The 20,718-nt window shown below is 36.5% G+C and overlaps 1 protein-coding gene across 1 annotated transcript in view; it reads right to left on the bottom strand.

The window, feature by feature from the left end:
- Positions 1–9,493: 9,493 nt before the first annotated feature.
- The window catches only part of GXYLT1 (glucoside xylosyltransferase 1), a 58,109-nt gene continuing 46,884 nt past the window's right edge, over positions 9,494–20,718 (bottom strand). Inside the window, exon 8 of the mRNA XM_034646033.1 lies at positions 9,494–15,393. Within this exon, the coding sequence (XP_034501924.1) occupies positions 15,232–15,393 (162 nt within the window). The 3' untranslated portion in view covers positions 9,494–15,231. The remainder of the gene's footprint in view (positions 15,394–20,718) is intronic.

Consider the following 20,718-nt stretch of genomic DNA (forward strand, 5'->3'; position numbering starts at 1 on the left):
CATTTTGTTGTGAAAGTCACCAGAGCACTGGAAGCAAACAAGTTTTTTAAAACCAAACACAGGGATTGTGCTGTTTTTTAAATCACTTTGTTTACATAAAAATGATACATGTTTACTTAAAAGAATGTCTAGCATGACAAAGACTAGTAGAAGTGGGAAAAAAAAAAAAGAGACAAAGAAGTTAGCATTTATTGAGATCTCGCTATATGCCAAACATTATTTTAAGTATTTTGTGGACATTAACTCATTTAATTCTCACAATGGCTTTACAACATAGGACTATGACTGCACCCATTTTACAGAAGAGAAAACTGAAAAATAGTTATTAAGTAACTTGCTCAAAATTAGTTATTGGGAGGCAGAGCTATTTCAATCCCCCCCACCCCTCGCTCCTTAGCTTCTCTTATGCTTTTCAGCAAAAATAAGTTAAAGTTATCATCATCTCAAATTCCACCCCTCCAAAATAACTATGATTAACATCAAAAGAACATCATGTTCACAGATTTTTCTCTACATACATACAGGTAGAAGGATAGGTAGAAATATATAAAATAGGGTTATACTATGCATGTTATGAAGAAATGAATGAAAGACTACAAATGGACAAAAACTTAAGAGGACACCTTGCATGAAGGATTAAGATTAACCTAATTCTCTGACTAAAACTTTTGAATAATTTAAAATGAGATTGGTAACATGATACATTTTAAACTCCTTATTAGTAAAGTCTGCTAACACTCCCTACAACCTCCTTGGTTTCCATCTCCCAATTTTTGCAGATTACGTTATTATTGTCAAAGTGCATTATTTTGGATTCTGGTATGTAATCATACTATCCCCACATTTCCAATTAGTTTTATATTGAATGGATTCACTGTTCATCATAAATTCTTTTAATCATTGTGTCTCCACTACGGAGGTCTTTATGTTGATTCATTAGTTAATTGACGGCCTTCATTTATATTAGATTTTTCAAGAACAGCTCAAGGGTTTATAATTTTTTTAGTTCATGCATGTCTGCCTTTATATTTGAATGAGATCTGGTTATAAAATGTTTGGGTTACTTTTTTTTTTTTTCATTCATTTATAGACATTCTCTCAGTCTGTTGAATATTGCTGTATAGAAGTCTAAAAATAGCTTTTTTTTTTTTTTTTTACCCCTGTGAGCATGATCTGCTCTTCCTGACATCACATGAAGAACTCTGTCTTTATTTTTGCAATTTAACAACTTAACCAGAATATATCTAGTTGTTAGTACTCAGGGAAAAAAAATTTCTGGAATAAGATGTGCTCTTTCAATCTGCTGATTATTTTACTACAGTTTTCATTCCAAGGAAATTTTCTTGTATCTTTAAATACTTTTTTTTTCCTGTTCCATGTGTTCATGCAAAATTTCTAGTCTGTGGTGCTATTGGCATTTTTCTAATTGTGATTATTTTTTTTCAGTGACATTTGACTCACTGTGCTACAACTTTCCTTTATGTCAGCAAGTTAATTCTCAACTGTCTTTTGTTCCTTTCTTATCTATTTGATTTTTAATAGTATCATTTTGATCCTCAAGTTGTTCTTTAAGCCTTTTTTTTCTTTCTTTTTTTTTTTTTTAAGAGAGAGAGGGAGTGAAAGGGTGTGGATAGGGACAGAAGGAGAGGGAGAGAGAGAATCATAAGCAGGCTTCACACCCAGCATGGAGCCCAACACAGGACTTGACACAGGGCTTGATCTCAAAACCCTGAGATCCTGACTTGAACCAAAATCAAGAGTCAGAGGCTTAACTAACTGAGCCATCCAGGCACCCAAATTAGGCCTCTTTTTTAACCTCTTTCAACTGTTGTATGATTTCATTTTTGAGATTTACCTTAATGAATTCATGACCTTAATAAGTTGTTCCATAGCGTGAAGCCCTTGAGTGAAATTTGTTCCTTAGGGTATAGTTTCTTCTAGGCTGGATTTTTTTTTCTTCTGTAGCATGACCACATAGTTATCATGCCATTTATTAAATAGCATGCTCATTCTTGGACAGCTCTGCTCAGACCCTCTACATACTGTGATAAAGTGTGGATTACTTCTTACTCAGTCAATAAGAATTTATTGAGCACTTCCACATCCCAGGCCTTTATCAATGAGTAAAAGAGAAATATTCTGGTAAATAGGGAGACGGATTGTTGACAAGAATGATAATAAGTAGGGGCGCCTGGGTAGCGCAGTCGTTAGGCGTCTGCCTTCAGCTCAGGGCGTGATCCTGGCGTTGCGGGATCGAGTCCCACATCGGGCTCGTCCGCTGGGAGCCTGCTTCTTCCTCTCCCACTCCCCTGCTGTGTACCCTCTCTCGCTGGCTGTCTCTCTGTCACATAAATAAAATAAAATCTTTAAAAAAAAGAATGATAATAAGTAATAAACATAGTAAATACATTACATGTTAGAAGTTGATAAGCACTATGGAGGGAAAAAAACAGAGCAAAGTAAAAAGACTCGAAAGTACTAAGTTAGAGACAGGCACAAATCGCAACTTTATATAGGTAGATAGTGTAGGTGTTCTGGTTGTCTATTATTGTATGACAAACTATCCCAAAACTTAAGTGGCTTTAAGTGACAACCATTTTATTATATCACAGGATTTTGTAGATCAGAAATTTGGGCAGGGCTTCTGTTCTACCTGGTGTCAGCTACAGTCACTCAGTGTTTTTCAACTGTTGGCAGGGTTGGGCTGGAGAATCCAATATGGCTTCACTGGTCCAAGGGGTTTAAGATGACATCAATCACCTGCCTGGACTTGGAGGAGGTGGCTGGACACTTGGTCTCAGCTGGGACACTCACCTTCCACATGGAGTCTCAGGATGTCTTGAAGGTTTCTACAGCAGGGTAGTCAGACTTCTTACAAGGAATCTCAGGTTTTTAATAGTCCATGAAGTTGCTAGTTCCAAAGCTAAGCCTGCATACTCTACTGGTCTAAGCAGCCATAGACTATCCTTGATCAAGAGGATAGGAAATACTCTCCTCAATAGGAGGAGTGTCAGAAAATTTGCAGCCATCTCTCATTCATCTAGTAGGCTTCATTGGGAATTGACATTTAACCAAAGACTTGAAAGAGATGAGGGAGTTGTCCAGGCAAATGTTGGGGAGATTTGCAGAGAAAGGAAAATATAGTGCAAAATCCCCTAGGCAAGAGTGTGTCAGGCATGCAAATGTGGCTGAAGAAGAATGAGCAAGGAAAGAGTATTAAAAAAAAAATAGAGAAATAATGGGAGAGGACAGGTTACTGGCAGAATCTCTAAGGACTTGTAGACGTTTAAGGACTTTGGCTTTTACTATGGGTGGTGTGTCACTGAGGATTGAGCAGAGATATGACATGGTATGATTTCACCTTTTATTGTATTTTTTAAAAAGATTTTATTTATTTATTTGAGAGCAAGAGAGACAGCCAGCAAGAGAGGGAACACAAGCAGGAGGAGTGGGAGAGGAAGAAGCAGGCTCCCAGCAGAGGAGCCTGATGTGGGGCTCGATCCAAGAATGCCGGGATCAGGATCACGCCCTGAGCTGAAGGCAGACGCCCAACGACTGAGCCACCCAGGCGCCCCTGATTTCACCTTTTAAAAAGGAGCAGTCTAGCTGCTATGTTGAAAATAAACTGTAGCTGGACATTGTTGGGATCAGGGTCTCCATTTAGGAGTCTATTACACTAATTTAAGCAAAAGAAAATGATGGCCCACACAAGCAGAGGAGAAAGCAAGGTAGTAAGCAGTGGTTGGATTCTGGATTTAATTTGAAGGTTGATACACTAGTATTTTTAATGGCTTGTGGACTGTGGATGAACGTGAGAGAAGTAACGAATGGCTCCCAAGATTTTAGCCTGAGCAAATGGAAGGATAGATTTATCATTATCTAAGTAAAGATTCTAAATAGGGCAGGTTCAAGAGTGAAATCAAGGATTCTATTCTTTTGGCTATGTTACGTTTGGAATGGATACTAGATATTTAGCAGAGATATCAAGTAGGAATGTGCAGTAGAAAACAGTCTGGAATTTGAGAGACATCTTGATTGATGATACACATTGGGGAGATAGTCGATGTTTTTAAAGACATCAACTGAATGAGATCACTGAGAAGGTCTGATGTATTCTAGATATACTAAGAGAGTGGGAAGAAAACGGAGTGCCAGAAAGGAAACTGAAAAGTGTTGAACAAGGAAAGAGGAACACAGAATATGATGAAACGGAGGCCAACTGAAGAAAGTGTTTCAATGAAAATGGTACATCTGGGGCACCTGGGTGGCTCAGTGGGTTAAGCATCTGTCTTTGACTCAGGTCATGAGTCAATCTTGGGATTGAGTCCTGCATTGGGCTCTCTGCTCAGCAGGGAGTCTGTTTCTCCCTCTCCCTCCCCCTGCTGCTCCCCCTGCTTGTGCTCTCTCTCTGTCAAATAAATAAATGAAATAAAGAAAGAGAAAGAAGAAAGAAAGAAAGAAAGAAAGAAAGAAAGAAAGAAAGAAAGAAAGAAAAGAAAGAAGAAAGAAAGAAGAAAGAAAAAAGAAAGAAAAGAAAGAAAGAAAGAAAGAAAGAAAGAAAGAAAGAAAGAAAGAAAGAAAGAAAAAAAGAAAATGGTACTTCAAAGTCTGCCAAATGTTGCCGATAGGTTAAATAAGATGATGATTAGCAATTGCACATTGGAATTAAGAACACACAAGCCACTGGTTAACCTTGATGAAAGAGTAATTAGAAACAATATAGACAACTCTTTCAAAGAATTTTACTGGAAATGATCCAGTACACTGAGAAAAAATTGTAAAGAGGAAAGAATTGATGGAACAATGTCCTTGAGTTACACAAGAGGGCGTAGGATCTAGTGCAAAATTAAGGACCTGGCTTTAGATAGAAGCTGTAGCAACACGGAGAAGCCAGAATCCATGGGAGCCGATGCAGGTTTATTATACACTTGAAATTAATGTTTGTGCATGATTCATTAATGGTGCCAAAAAGTGAACTAACAGGGTATGTGAATCATATGACCTTATACTATCATCTGTAGTTTTGTGTACATTCACTATAATCTTGCCAGCACTGAGTTTCCTCTCATTTAAAAACAAAACAAGGGGCGCCTGGGTGGCTCAGTCGTTTAACATCTACCTTCGGTTCAGGGAGTGATCCCAGGGTCCTGGGACCAAGTCCCACATTGGGCTCCATGCTCTGCTGGGAGCCTTCTTCTTCCTCTCCCACTCCCCCTGCTTGTGTTCCCTCTCTCGCTGGCTGTCTCTATCTCTGTCGAATAAATAAATACAATCTTTAAAAAAAAAAAACCTACCAAAAACACTTGGATTACATTTAAAAAAAAAATGCACCCCTTCTGGTTTGATTTTCTTTCACTATCAATGAGGATGTACCTTTTTTTGGAATATAATTTTATTTAATATCTTTATAAATAATATGGCCAGAGTTCAAACTCTTTTACAAATTTACAAAAACAAAAACAAAAATTCCACAGTTTTATAAAACATCTCTCAATATTCATTCACCAAATTTGAGTGTCTACCATGATCAGTCACAATACTAGGTGACAGAGATACTACAATAGTAACAGAAATGGTTTTTGCCTTCAGAGTTTACATTCTAGAATTGTACTACCCAACATGGTAGCCACTAGCCACTAGTGGCCATTGAATACTTGAGATGTAGCAAGTTCAAATGGAGATGTGCTGTATGTGAAAAATACATGCTACTTAGTATGAAAAAAAATGTTTATCTCACTAACATTTTCATATTGACTACATGTCCAGATGATAATATTTTGGATATATGGGGTTAAGTAAAACATATTATTAAATGGCTGGCTTAGTCAGTAGAGCACGTAACTCTTGATCTCAGGGTTGTGAGTTCAAGCCCCACATTGGGTGTAGAGATCACTTAAAATCTTTAAAAAATAAACAAAATAATTTTAAAAATTAAGTTATTTTCAGGTGCTTTTTACTGCTTTTGTGGTTACTAGAAAACTTAAAATTATATATGTGATTCCATTATATTTCTCTTCGCACTGTTCTAAAAGATTAAAAAAACTAACCAGTTGAGTGGCCCTATTAATAGATTTTAAATGCTAAAGTACAGGCAAAACACAGGTCAGTTTTTGCTAATTTTCACAAAAAAAATTTTTTAAACTTAACTACTCAAAATATATTTTTTTAAGATTTTATTTATTTGACAGATAGAGTACAAGCAGGGAGAGGGGCAGGCAGAGGGAGAAGCAGGCTCCCCGCTGAGCAAGGAGCCTGATGCAGGACTTGATCCCAGGACCCTGGGATCACCACCTGAGCCAAAGGCAGACGCTTAACCGACTGAACCACGCAGGTGCCCTACTCAAAATATTTTTTTAAAAAAAATAAAGAATGTAAAGGTAGAAGAACCACCCTAAAGTAACAATATTCAGGCATGCCAGTCTCACAAAAATATAGTCTTATTTTACTAGTATGTCTTAAACAAACTATACAAAAACTTTCATCCTTTTAATTAAAAAATAAAATTGTATTTTGCAATAACGTGGATAGAGCTAGAAAGCATAATGGTGAGCGAAATAACTCAGGGTAGACAAGTACCATATGATCTCACTCATATATGGAATTTAAGAAACAAAACAAATGAGCAAAGGAAGAAAAGAGACAAACCAAGCAACATAATATTATAGAGAACAAACTGATGGCTACCAGAGGGAGGGAGGTAGGGGGCTGGGGGAAATAAGGGATAGGGATAGATGAAAAAAAAAAAAAAGAAAGAAAGAAAATAGCTTATTTTTTTCAAGACTATATTTTGTCTGTAAAATTATATAGAGGTTATCTTGATGATTTCATAATCTAGATAAAATTCAAAGATCCTAATAAAAAAATAACAATCTGACATTTACTTTGATGCCTGAGGTACACTAGCTCTTTGTCCACAATTTAATGCCCCTTAGAGTAAATTAAATCACACTTCACTTGCAAAATGGGCAGAGTGATTATTTACTATGAAGTTAAAACTCATTACTTAACACATTTATATTTCAGAAGTCTGTGTGCTAATCTCTACATAAGTACGTTATTATGAAATATGCAGTTATAAAGAATGAGGTGGATCTAATGTATTAACAAGGAAAAAATCACATTATGTGGAAAAAAGGCAAGTTGTAGAACTGTGCAAAGTAGGACCCAACCATACCTTTGTTGTGTGTCTTACAGATACATGTGCGTAGCAAAAGACTTTGTATACTTGAAGTATAATTAATGTACAGTGTTATATTAGTTTCAGGTATACAATATAGTGATTTAACAATTCTATACATTACTCAGTGCTCATCACAGTATGTGTACTTTTAATTCCCTTTATCAGTTTCACCCATTCCCCCACCATCTCCCCTCTGGCAACCACCAGTTTATTATCTGTATTGAAGAGTTTGGGTTTTTTCTCTTCTTTGTTCATTTGTTATTTCTTAAATTCCACATATGAGTGAAATCATATGGTATTTTTGTTTCTCTTATTTCACTTAGTATTATAACCTCTGGTTCTATCCATGTTGCTGCAAATGGCAAGATCTCATTCTTTCTTGTAGCTGAGCAATATTCCATAGTGTGTATGTGTGTATATATTTTTCTTCTGTATATCTATAATCTATATATCTCAATATACCACATCTTCTTTATCCATTTCTATAGATGGATGCGCTGGGTTGCTTTCATATCTTGGCTATTGTAAATAATGCTGCAGTAAATATAAGGGTGCATATATCTTTTCAAATTAGTGTTTTCATCTTTTTTGGGCAAACACCCAAGTCGTGGGATTACTGAATCATATGGTAATTCTATTTTTAAATTTTTGAGGCACCTCCACACTATTTTCCACAGTGGCTGCAACAGTTTGCATTCCCATGAACAGTACGCAAGGGTTCCTTTTTTCTCCACATCCTCACCAAGTCTTATTTCCTGTGTTTTTTATTTAGCCATTCTAACAGGTGTGGGGTGACATTTCATTACAGTCTTAACTTCCATTTCCATTTCCATGATTAGTGATGTTGAGCATCTTTTCATGTGTCTGTTTTTATCTGTCTTTGGAAAAATGTCTGTCCTCTCCTCTGCCTATTATTTAACTGGATTATTTGATTCTTTGGTGTTGAGTTACTTAAGTTCTTTTTATATTCTGGACATTAACTCCTTATCAGATCTCACTTGCAAATTATCTTCATCCGTTTGTCTTTTTGTTTTGTGATGGTTTCCTTCACTGTGCAAAAGCTTTTTATTTTGGTATAGTCCCAGTTTTATTTTGCTTTTGTTTCCCTTGCCTGAGGAGACATATCTAGAAAAATGTTTCTACATCTGATGTCAAAGAGATTACTGTCTGTATTTTCTTTTCAGAGTTTTATGGTTTCATGCCTCGCATTTAGGTCTTTAATCCATTTTATTTTTGTGTATGGTGTAAGAAAGTGATCCAGTTTCATTCTTTTGCATGTAGCTTCCAGTTTTCCCAACACCTTTTGTTGAAGAGGCTTGTCTTTTCCCTATTATATATTCTTGCCTCCTGTCATAAATTAATTGACCATATAAATGTGGGTTTATTTCTCGGCTCTCTATTCTGTCCCATGGATCCATTGTCTATTTCTGTGCCAGCATCATACTGTTTTAATTATTACAACTTTGTCGTGTATCTTGAAATCTGGGATTGTGGTACCTCCAACTTTGTTCTTCTTTCTCAAGATTGCTTGGAGTATTTGGGGTCTTTTGTGGTTCCATAGAAATTTTAGGATTATTTGTTCTAGTTCTGTGAAAATAAATGCTTTTGGTATTTTGATAGGGATTGCATTACTTCACATACTTTTTTCTTCTGTATTATCTGAATTTTTGTTTCAAGGGAGACATTTTGTAACTTAGATCATAACAATACAGAGAACTTTCAAAGCAAAATTACACCCTGGCACAGAATCTAATCTGAAATGTGATCCCCCTGGAAATTGTAAGAAATACTTGGGCCAGTAAAATAATGTATGGTCTGTCACTTACCCAGTATAGCTATCTCCCAAGCTCCCAATCCTTCTACCCCACCAACTTCTAATAGAACCCTATTGTGTTCCCTTTCCTCCAAGCAGCCATTCTTTAAGGGGAAACCATCTTTAAGTTTGAGGCAAATCTTCATGGTCTGAGCCAACTGTTGGTTTTATTGCCTTTGCAAAGTGACTGTTTTAGGCACAGATATGATTATGGCTATGCAAGCAGAAACTTCCTCTTACAAAAAAGACATATTTCTGCCTCTGGTTGTCATTGCCATCTGGATGTTAGCTGTCACTCTGTGTCCATGTGGTGAGGCCAAGCTCACATGGTGAGAATGGTAATGGAAAAACAGACAGTACTTTACTTTCTGATGACATTGTTCAGCTGCAGAAATACCCAGTTCAGAAACTGCCCACTGCCTATGCTCCTGGTTATCAAGCATCCCAACCCTAAAGATTCCAAAATTGTTTTTGATTGATAGAATAATTCAGATACACCATTTGAAGATATTAAACATTTATGGAGTACATGTTTATTTAGCAACAGCAATACAGTTTTTCAAGAAAAAGATGACTTGAACTCCCCCAGTACAGAACAAAGCAATTTTTCATTATTCTCAGGTCACACCCGAATCTATAATCTTACTTCCCTTTAATAAATTTTAAAATACACAAAATACTTGGAGGAAGATACCCAAATTATCCTAAAATCATAATATTTTAAGGTAAAAAGCAGTTTAAAGGTAGTAATTTCTACATATCACAGTACACCAACAGGCCTTCCTGAAGCTTTAGAACCATTACTACTCAAAATATTAATATATTTATGCAAAATGCCTGTGAAAAATTGAAACACCTGCAACCTTTCCAGTTTTTTATTTCAGGAACAGGTGCAAACCACGATCCCCTTCACAGATCTTGTTATAACATCCATCAAAAACCATTGGTCCAGCTCTCAAATACTGATGACAGTGCATATTATGCATGTGGGTTCCGCTAAGTCCTGAATGGATGACATATTCTATAGGTATACAACAAGCCCTGAATTATTTTTGCATAACATTCCAATATTCCCTGAAGAGATTTTATACAAAGTTGAAAACAGCTATTTGCTATTATAGTCAAAATCAATTTACTTTTTAAATGGAATATAACACTGTTACGTTCTCTTCGTGTTTTACAAGGAGTTGCTATGGTATTATGTGTTTGAATGTGTTTACAAATTCAGATTGTATATATAAATCAAACATAAGCAAAGGCTCCACATCAGTTCTTAAGTTTGATATTAAAATGCCTGACCACAGACCCTTCAAACAACATTCACAATACTGGTAGTAAGAGAAATTTCATTTTTTCCCCTATTTTTTTAAAGGCACTCTTTTGTTTAAAAAACTGAGTTTACAGAAAATTCTAAAGAAATAATCCCATTAGACATTGGAAATTATTGGTACAGATGAGGTGAAAATAGGTTGTTTTCCATTTAAAAGTAAATTTGACATTAATTTTAAATTGCCTAGTCCAACATGCTATTTCACATTCTTCTCATGGTTCTCTAATTCCTAGACATTTGAATTAACAACATATTCATTTTTAGTTTAAAAAAAAAAAAGAAAATTCCTGTACCACCTCTTAGACTTAAGTTTATATAACTTAGTTTTAGAAATCTGGTTTCCTGTTCAGTGAATTAGGAAACAGCAAACACCGGAACAACTTAGCCAGACTTTAAGAGGCGAAAAAGGTTGCTTTGGCAATGTAAAAAGGATAACTGTTACAGTACAAATTAATCTACTTTTATTAAATATTAAAATGCAATAAGGCAACTCTTGTTTTAAGACACTTGAAAGTATACTGAATAAATGGATAACTGGCCCCATACCCGACATACTGCACCACTACTCTCCTTCTCTATTTACTCTAAGGAACCAAAAAAAGTTACTTAAAAAAAATAGTAACAACAGATCCATGATCTTTCTAAAAAACTTCGAAGAGGTTCTGATTATTATTAAGGTATTTACTACTTACAATACAAACTTCTGAAAGACACTGAATAGTATCTTTTCAGGCTTTTCCCTTCAGTGTGTTTCTCCTGTCTCCTATTCTCTTGAATCCATTTATAATGGTTCGACTGAAAGTATGCCCACTGAGGAATCAATAAATGTGATTTACTGTGTAAGCTGCCATTCAAGGCAGGGCAGTGATTCCCAAATTTGGCTTCCTATCAGTATCATCTGGAAAACTGCTGTAATAGATTCCTGGGGTCCCTTCAAACCTAACCAGCCATCCCTCCCACCCTAGCCTCCCCTGTGAATCCATGTGGTTAGTCCTGCATAATACAACAACTGGCAGGACTAAAAGGACAACGTTAAAAAAGAGGGTATTTGTCATCACGTTTCCATAGGTCTTAGCTCACAAACTGGAATCCAGTAAAGAAATATAATGTTGAACCATTACCATTAAATTCTGATCAGTGAGTGCAGTGACTGCAACAGGACTGCAGTATTGACGAATCAAACCAGAGCAGCTGTGCCACCCACCTCCATGAAAGCCAGCACCCTTCCTGACCCCAGAGGGCCTCACAAACTGAACACAGAAGGCAGGCAGACAGTGGCACAGGGTGGGGAGCCTACAACTCAAAAAGTGACAGTTTCCACAGCGTTTCTCTCTACCTCCACTTCTCGATTTTCCCACTCTCATTCCATCTTTTCTCTTACTCTGCCTTTTGCCATTCTCACTTTTATTCCCTTCTCTTTCCTCACTTTTCTCACTTTCTCTCTTTTCCTTCCCTTTTTTTTTTTTGATCATTCATTCATAACCACTCCTTTCTTCTCTGCTTTCTCTTCCTTAAAAACTCCTCCTTACGTAATAGAAGCAAATTCTTACTGGAGATACAATACATGTCAGAAAACATTCACCCTAAGGAAACAGAATGATCTGTACAGGAGGCAAAACAGAACTTCAACACTAATGCTCATGTGCGGCATGCATTAGCCATGTAGAATGCATTCAAATCCATTCTCTCTGCTGAGTCACATAACTTTCTGACTTATGACTTCTGAGACTCATGAGTTTGGAAGAGCATATCAATTGTTTACAAACCTAAGGCACAGAGAAGGTGAAAGGATATGCCTGAGGTCCCAAACCAAGAAAAGAATCCAGACACAACACACAGACTGGGTTTCTTGCCATTATACCAGTAACATCTGACAGGAGGCAAGATGAAAGAGCAATGAGTAAGCGGTAATATCATTTCAGGTTCTCAAGTGTCCAAAAGATAACTGGGTTACCTTATACATTATGAACTATTCTTCATACGGGGGGAAAAAAGTTATGTATTGCTTTCACAATATATATTTTCTAAAGGTTTCCAAGTTCTTTTAAGATGGCTACTTCATACAAATGAAGTTTGACTACATTTTAAAGTCATTCCACTTTGGTAATACTGTAGCCCAGAGATAGTTCTGAGGTCGGAATTGTTCTAACACAAAGACTCAAAGATACATAATGTAATTTATATAAACTGCATAGATAAAATTTTATGAAAAGAAATATAATATGTTCTCTAACTTGTTCTATAAATTTAACCTCATTAATGCTGAGAACTGCATTTCTTAAGAATTCTCAAAGAAAAAGTTACCTTATCTAAAGAAAAATTCAGAAAACTCATTTTACTATTGTTATGGACTTTCTGTGATACCCTAAATTTTAGGTAAATATAATCCCTAAGTTTTCACCATTTCCCAATTTATGGTAAAATGCCCAATTAGGTCAGGTCTGAATAAAATCAGACGAAAATCTTCTAACTGACCCACAATGTGGAGTGTGTGACAGTGTAAATAAGCCATAACATGAGACCAGAGATACACAGTCCAGTTGGATTAAATCAGGACAACACTCTACACAGCCCCGACTCACTTTATTAGAGCCCATGGGGCTGAGAGTCTGTGTTCACTGAGGAAGTTAAACCTAAGAAACTTACAAATAATATAAATTCATATCTTGCCAATAACCTCAATTCCTCTAATATTTCAGAATCACATTTATAATCTACTAACTGTGCCAAGAATTATGGTATCCTAAACTTCAACCTTCAACTTGGCAAAATGATTCCCAGTAGTTCCGAAACTAGCTGACATCAAAATCATCTGAGATGCTTATTAAAAATAGAATCATAAGATGACTTATTTTTGCACCCTAATCTAACACTGGAGACATTTAAGTAAATTTGCTTAGGAACAGATAGTAAATGAAGCCAAAGGAGGTATGATGTCATTGTAGTTACCAAAGTACTCATAGCAGTAAAATAATAGGCTATCAGGCATTTTCGTTAAGACACTTCAGTGAAAAGAAAAGGATGACACAAATATGGTAAGATATTTGTTTGATCTGGGCGATGAGTACCACTGTACTACTCTCTCTACTTTTATGTAGTTTTAAAAATCTCTTCATTAAAAAAACATTTGCAGCCCCTATCCTAGACACAGTGTCCAAGAAGTCTAAGGGGAAGCCCGGGGATCCACGCTCAACAAATTCCCCATGACAGTCTAATCTAGACAGGCAAAGTTCTCTTTCGGGGACCATTAGAAATGATCTTATATATACCCTCCAAACTTCAAAATTCTAGGATTCTCATTTTCTACTCAGTAAACTCAATTTCAGCACAGTTCACAAGCGCTTATATTCACCATGACATTCTGCCAAGGACATACACATTGTGTTCTCTAAACGCATCTGTTCAAAGAGTGCTGGGCTGGTTATTAACTTCTAATTTGCCTTTTTTACACCGTCCTCTCTCAATTTGCCCTGACTGAACTGCAAAAGACAGGGGACAACTGTACTGACCATGTCTTTCTGCATATGCCATGTCTCCACAGAGGACACTCTATCTTTATAAAGCTGATCGCCACTTTTTTCACATAAGTGTTTTTTTTTCTTCATGATTTTTCCTTCTCTATTTAAGCATTAAGATATCAAAAAAGGAAAACGAATAACCATATAGCACTTAATAAAATGAGATATATGCCACAGCACAATACATGCTAAGTACTCAGAATCTACACTTACGTTAGAGAGCGGTCAAGAACACTAAGAGAGGTAATATTTTTCTTCTTGTTAAGATTTAAAAAAATGTCGTAAGTGATGTTCAAAAAGGGAAGATATGCACATTAACCCAATCAAACTACTTTTTCTCTACTCAGATATAACAATCTTCTTAATCCAAATCACCCACGAAAGTTGTCTGACTGACTAAGGTAAGGCTCTCTACATTTGCTTCTTCAAAAGTATTCTGCAAAGCCATTCTGAGGTAGAAGAAAAAAGTTTAAGTGGACCACTTTTTTCTGCTTCATTTTAACTAAAGTTACTGTTCACAGGAAGTATATAGCTTATGCCTTTTGGTCCATCACATTTTCCACAATCACGTAAGTATACTAGTTAATTCTCACTTTATGATCAGCATATGTTTTGCTTCCAGAATGCCCAGTAAAGCTGAAAATTTTCATTTAAAGTGATGAAAATTTTCAAATATATCTGTTTAACAATCTCAGATCTGAGTTTTGGCAACAGGTTAACATATACAAATGAAAATACTACATTTCACAAACACAGACTAAAACTCCAACATTTTTATGGTTTTCCCACTTTCTTAGATAGCTCAATTTTAACATGCAGCTTACTTATAATCTAATTTTAAACATGATTGTCACAGGAGTATTTTCAAACAGAGATGAAATGTATAAAGGCACACATCGATTGTCAATGGTTACATCGGTTACATCACATTGCTTTAGAAACAGAACATGTTCTGTTCCTGTAAACTTTCTGTCACACATTTAAAGTGAGGTTAGTGCTGACATAAAATTATTGCTATACTCACAGTTTGAGTGTTTTCACTGTGTCTGAGGTACATTTTCTCCATCCATACACCCCTACTGTTCCTACTCACTTGAGAAGAGTCAACCAAAGTCTGTAGGCTACAAACCATTCAATATTTTCATCAATACTGGACTGACAGCAAATAACATTACAAAACATCAGAGATCAAAAATGTCTTCTTGTTGGAGTCCGAGACTTTAACTTATTCTTCATTGCATGAATATATGCTCATTTAACTTCTTCAGGAGAAACAATTATTCTGAAGATGAGTAATTCCTTCCTGAATACTTCATCAAAGACCATTCCTTCACACATGTCCTCTGATATTTTGTTGTTTTAATTCATTTGATTTAACGGTCACCAAGGATCACCTTTCCTTTGGTGGTCTATCATAACGATCTTGTATGCTTTTTGTTAGCTGTTTGATAAATATTTTGTAAATTTTTCCACAGTACGTATGGACTGTCTTTTGTAGTTCCAGTTCTAAAGGTTTTAATAAGGAACGGATGTTGTCATCTTTAAAAGAACACTAGAGAAAAAAAATAAAAAGACAAAGATATATATATAAATTCAGTTATTCTCCAAACTTCTTCAATTTAATATTGTTAACTTCCACTTAGTCTTACAAAAAAGTACACATGCTCAACAGGTATTTTCAAGGAATTAAATGGAAGTGTGACCTCACATCAGAGGAGGGAGAAAGTCACAGTAAATCACTGAGGGCATCAGGGAAAGTTTCTCAGAGAGGAGGTAACGGAGGCAGGACATTACAAGCCAAGGGAAGAACATGTGCAAGAGCAGAGAAGGCCCAGAGACACTGGCTAGTGTGAGATGATGACCAAACCTCTGTACGTATGTATCTGAGAGACACTAAGGAAAGCCAAAACTCACTCCAATAATAGTGTTGAGGGTGGACTACAAAGAATTGAGAGAGAGGCATGGAGTGGGAGGAATGAATGCAAAATGACAGCATAGTTCAGGGTTTTGCTAAGAGCCCTAACTATACAAAGTGGTCCCACGGGTAAATGCATTTGGGAGCTGCTCCACATCATGCACTCTTCGTGGGAACTCACACCGGCACATGAAAAGCTGTAAACAGGAAAATGAAAAATACATGTGTGGACTGTTGTTTGGCCTCCTGGCTCCAAAATACATTTTGACCAGAGTCCTTTTTTTACTGTAAAATATATATATTATCCCAAGGAATAGATTTTGAAAAATACTGTAGTAGCAGTTATTAAATGGAAATAACTTGTGATTTTAGTGTTTTCAACCAGCTATATTTTTTGATTCGGCGTTTGCAACTAGGCATTAGAAAGATAGATAGGGCTTAAAAAATGGAGCATTTTATGTGAAAGTTTAGAGTCAGTGAAAAACGCAAGCTCCTGAAGGAAATGCAGAACCTGAAATCTCGGAGGGCTCAAATGACCTAAGGTGATCCCCAAGATTCACTACCATGACACTGAGGGAGAGGAAAGTGCCACTTGAATCACAATTAGTGAGTCCGTGGGAAGCTGTAGCCAATCTCTGGAGAACACGATGAACTTAGTAACACGGCTTTTACCAGTGTAGAGATGTAAAGAGATGCTGACCCTCAGTATCTCTTCAGAAAGAAAACTATGAGCATTAACTGCGTGAAACCATCACTCTTAGGGTGTGTTTTTTTTTTCCTTAGGGTGATTTTTAAACCCAATCACATACACTGAAGATAAACATTGTTTAGAAGATTAAAAACAGGGGCGCCTGGGTGGCACAGCGGTTAAGCGTCTGCCTTCGGCTCAGGGCGTGATCCCAGCGTTGTGGGTTCGAGCCCCACATCAGGCTCCTCTGCTGTGAGCCTGCTGCTTCTTCTCCCACTCCCCCTGCTTGTGTTCCCTCTCTCGCTAGCTGTCTCTATCTCTGTCAAATAAACAAATAAAATATTAAAAAAAAAAAAAAAAAGAAGATTAAAAACAAAAAGAGGAGAGGATGCTTAACTAGGAAGAATGTAACAAAAATAGTACTAACTGGCATGTAGGTATCTGGGAGAAACTTATAAAAGCTGGATTGGTTTATTTAGTTATTTTTTTAAGTGCTGTATATAGACACACCTAAAATTTATTTGGGGTTAAAAGCAACAGCCATGTTGAAAAAGGCAGCCTTTATCAAGGTTTATCACCTTTATCAAGTAACACTGTCAAGTAACATCTCACTGTGTACCAAAAACATCCCTGGACCACTGTGGTTGAGAGGCCAATGATAATGGGAAGCCCAAACTGTGATCTTTTTCTTACTAAACAATGAACATAAAATGACAACATGGGGTGTTCAAGTGATGAGTTTTAAGGAGGGCACCTGCTGGGGTGAGCACTGGGTATTATATGCAACTAATGAATCATTGAACACTACAATAATGATGTACTATATGTTGGCTAACTGAACATAATGTAAAATAAAAAAAATTTTTTAAAGAAAATGTTGGGGCGCTGGGGTGGCACAGCGGTTGAGCGTCTGCCTTCAGCTTAGGGCGTGATCCCAGCGTTCTGGGATCGAGCCCCACATCGGGCTCCTCCGCTATGAGCCTGCTTCTTCCTCTCCCACTCCCGCTGCTTGTGTTCCCTCTCTCGCTGGCTGTCTCTATCTCTGTCAAATAAGTAAATAAATAAAATCTTAAAAAAAAAAAAAAAAGAAAATGACAACATTACAAAGGTGTTTAAAAGTTAATTCCCAAAAATATGAAGTACTTGAGATTCAGTTTATTCATTTTCATGTTATTTAAAGCCCAGTGTTTGTGGTTAAAAAAATTTTTTTTTCATGGGGTGCCTAGCTGGCTCAGTAGTAGAAGCATGTGACTCTTGATCTTGGGGTCATGAGTTCGAGCCCCGTGTTGGGTGTAGAGATTACTTAAGTAAATAAAGAATTAAAAAATTTTTTTTTCTTCCCTAAGTATTTTGAAGAAGATTTTTCTAAAATAAAAACAGTGACTCATGAATTAGAGCTCTTTTAGTCCACCATATAACACAACTAATTTGACCTTTCAGGGAAAAGATGATAAATTACCCAAACTGCCACCCATATAAATACAGCCTGAAGTCATGGCACATTCTGCCATTCACATAATCTGCAGCACTACAGAGTTGTGCGGGACATAACTTGCATTTAGGTGTTCCCCTTCCCAGAGGCCACATGTGGCCTTACCTGACTGTAGGCCTTTTTCTGCACTGTATGCTCTGCCTGACTCATTTTCACTTTTCCTTCTATGCCTGGTACTCATCCTTCTAGCTCAGTTCAAATATCAGCACTTCTGAGAAGCCTTTCCTGATACAGTTAATCACTCCTTCATTGGCACAGTATGCAGTACACACACTTTTAAGGTCATGCTTTACATATAAGACTGTCAGTTGAAAGGCAGCAAATAACTATTGAGGCTAAGATGACCACAATTAGATAACCTGAGGCATTTTCAAAGAATAAAACATGTTTTAAAAATATGGCAGAATGGCATTTCAATCCAACAAATACATACAAGAAGGTACAACAGTACACCCTAAACCACAATTTCACTTTCCCTGCGGCGAACTGCAGTCTGGAAGCAGGTGTTCCTCCTTCTGACTTATCATCAGAGCATCTATACTAGCCTAACTCGAGGTCACAGGGCCTACATCATTCACCTCACTTCATCTCATCACAAAGGCATCTTATCATCTCACATCATCACAAGAAAAAGGATGTGTATAGGGCAATAAACTGTTCTGAGAGATCGCATTCATGTAACTTTTATTACAATATATTGTTTTATAACTGTTCTACTTCATTATTACTGTTCTCAGTCTCTTATGTGTTTAATTTATAAATTAAACTTTATCAGAGATATGTATGTATAGGAAAAAAACATAGTATATATAGGGTTCAGTACTATCTTTAGTTTCAGACATCCACTGGGGGGCTTGGAACGTATCCTCCATGGACAAGGTGGGGGACGACCATAGCACAGAAAGGAAACACGGGACGACTCCCTTGCAGAGATAGTTATGCAAATATAAGCAGGATGTGAAGTAAATCAAAGTTAACACAGAACCACCAAGAAATGTAATTCAGAATGAAATACATGAAGCAGAAAATACCTTATAGAGCAATAAAATGTTTTGTTCCCATTTTGCATTTGCAATTTTTAATCTTAATATTTTTATTCACTCAACAACTAATATTTAACAAATATGCATGGACTGTAAAACCTGATTTGCTGGACGACACAGCCATGCATTTACATTTTAAAGATGGTTCATATCCTTTATAACTCATATTGTTCATTGCATTCAATGGCGATGACTAAGCTTCTGTCTGAAACTTGCATAAATACCCTTGTCTGAATACATTGCTTTTAAAAATTACACTTCTCATTGAATTATAGATAAGGGAAGATAAAAACACTAACCAAGAGCACCATAAAAGACTGATTAACTTCATTAAATTGAAAAATGGAAAGATACAGCTATAGTTAATACGGATACAAAACAAACACAAATAATCAATTCAGTATTTGAAATCATTTTAAAAGATTTATTTTTTTTAAATGAAGTGTAATTAGTCAGCTTAAAACCATTACTCGGGTTTTTAAAGGTATATATTTACCAAAGCTCAAAGAAAAGACCAAATAAAACTAGTGAAATTTAATTCCTTAATAATGGATTTTCTTAATGCTCAAAGGAAACAAAGAAATCATGTTTTTATAGGAATGCATTTCTTTTCTATTCTGCAGTCTCAGAACCACAAAAGTACTTTTCTTCATTTTTATCACCATTTGACAACCCATGATAAAGCATTGATATACAAAATTGATTTCTGGGGGCATATAAGGTCTGCTACATTAAAATGAACATCAACACTAAATTTCAGAATTCTTCAGTGAGTGTAGCTATATCATGATAAACTGATTATACAGAAACTTTATCTGCCAAGTATACAGAAGAAATAATACACAAAGTGGTAGCCTACAATGACATTAGTACTTTGCCTACCACCAAGTTTGAGAAACACTGATTTCCAGGAAAAAATTTCAATTCCTTATCATTGCAGATCATCACCACACTGATCCCAGCCCAGCCACTGCCTACCTTCACCCCGCACTCCACTCCAGCTGAAGAGCTCCACACCTGACCTCTCCATGGACTTTTCATGAAAAAAGTGTTTTTTGTACTGAAAAACCCTGAGCCTTTTTCTCAGGCAGTACTCTGACCAGACAGACCCTGCTTCTGGAACACTCTTCCTCATTCAAGGCCCACTTCAAAGGCCTCCTTTGAGTGAGGCACAAGCTTTCCCTGGCCCTTCAAGGCAAACAAAGCTCTTATACTTTCTTACAGTTCCAGTACAGTTTCTGTCACAATGGATTACAGTTAAATATTTTCATCCTCATTCCTATTAATGAGGCTGTACTAGACCAGTCATTAGCAATAAAAAGAATAAGAATCTAAAAAACAGAGGCAATCAGCTCTTCTCCTGATCCCCACACTTAAATCAAACTAGCACTTCTGTTATTTACTTATGTTCTGTCTTCACGTCCACATAAGATTAGGCACAGTCTAGCAGAACAAAGAGTACATCTGCAGGAGAGATAAGTGGTCACATATACTTCTCCCCAGGTATACTTCTCCCCAGGTAATTCACTGCATAGACAGTGAGGATATAGCCCGTTAAGCAAAATCATAATCCAATCTTCATTTGGACTTGCCCCAAGTTTTGGTCCCCAACATATTCATGGAAACCTGGCTCATGAAACAAACTAGAGGTATGTAAAATATAGTCACCTGTCCCCGTCAACCCACCTTAATCACATAAAAGAAGATTGCAAGAATAAGGAGGAGGAAAAAAAAAAAAA

The sequence above is a fragment of the Ailuropoda melanoleuca genome, chromosome 16 (genome assembly GCF_002007445.2).
Source record: "Ailuropoda melanoleuca isolate Jingjing chromosome 16, ASM200744v2, whole genome shotgun sequence".
NCBI lineage: Eukaryota > Metazoa > Chordata > Mammalia > Carnivora > Ursidae > Ailuropoda > Ailuropoda melanoleuca.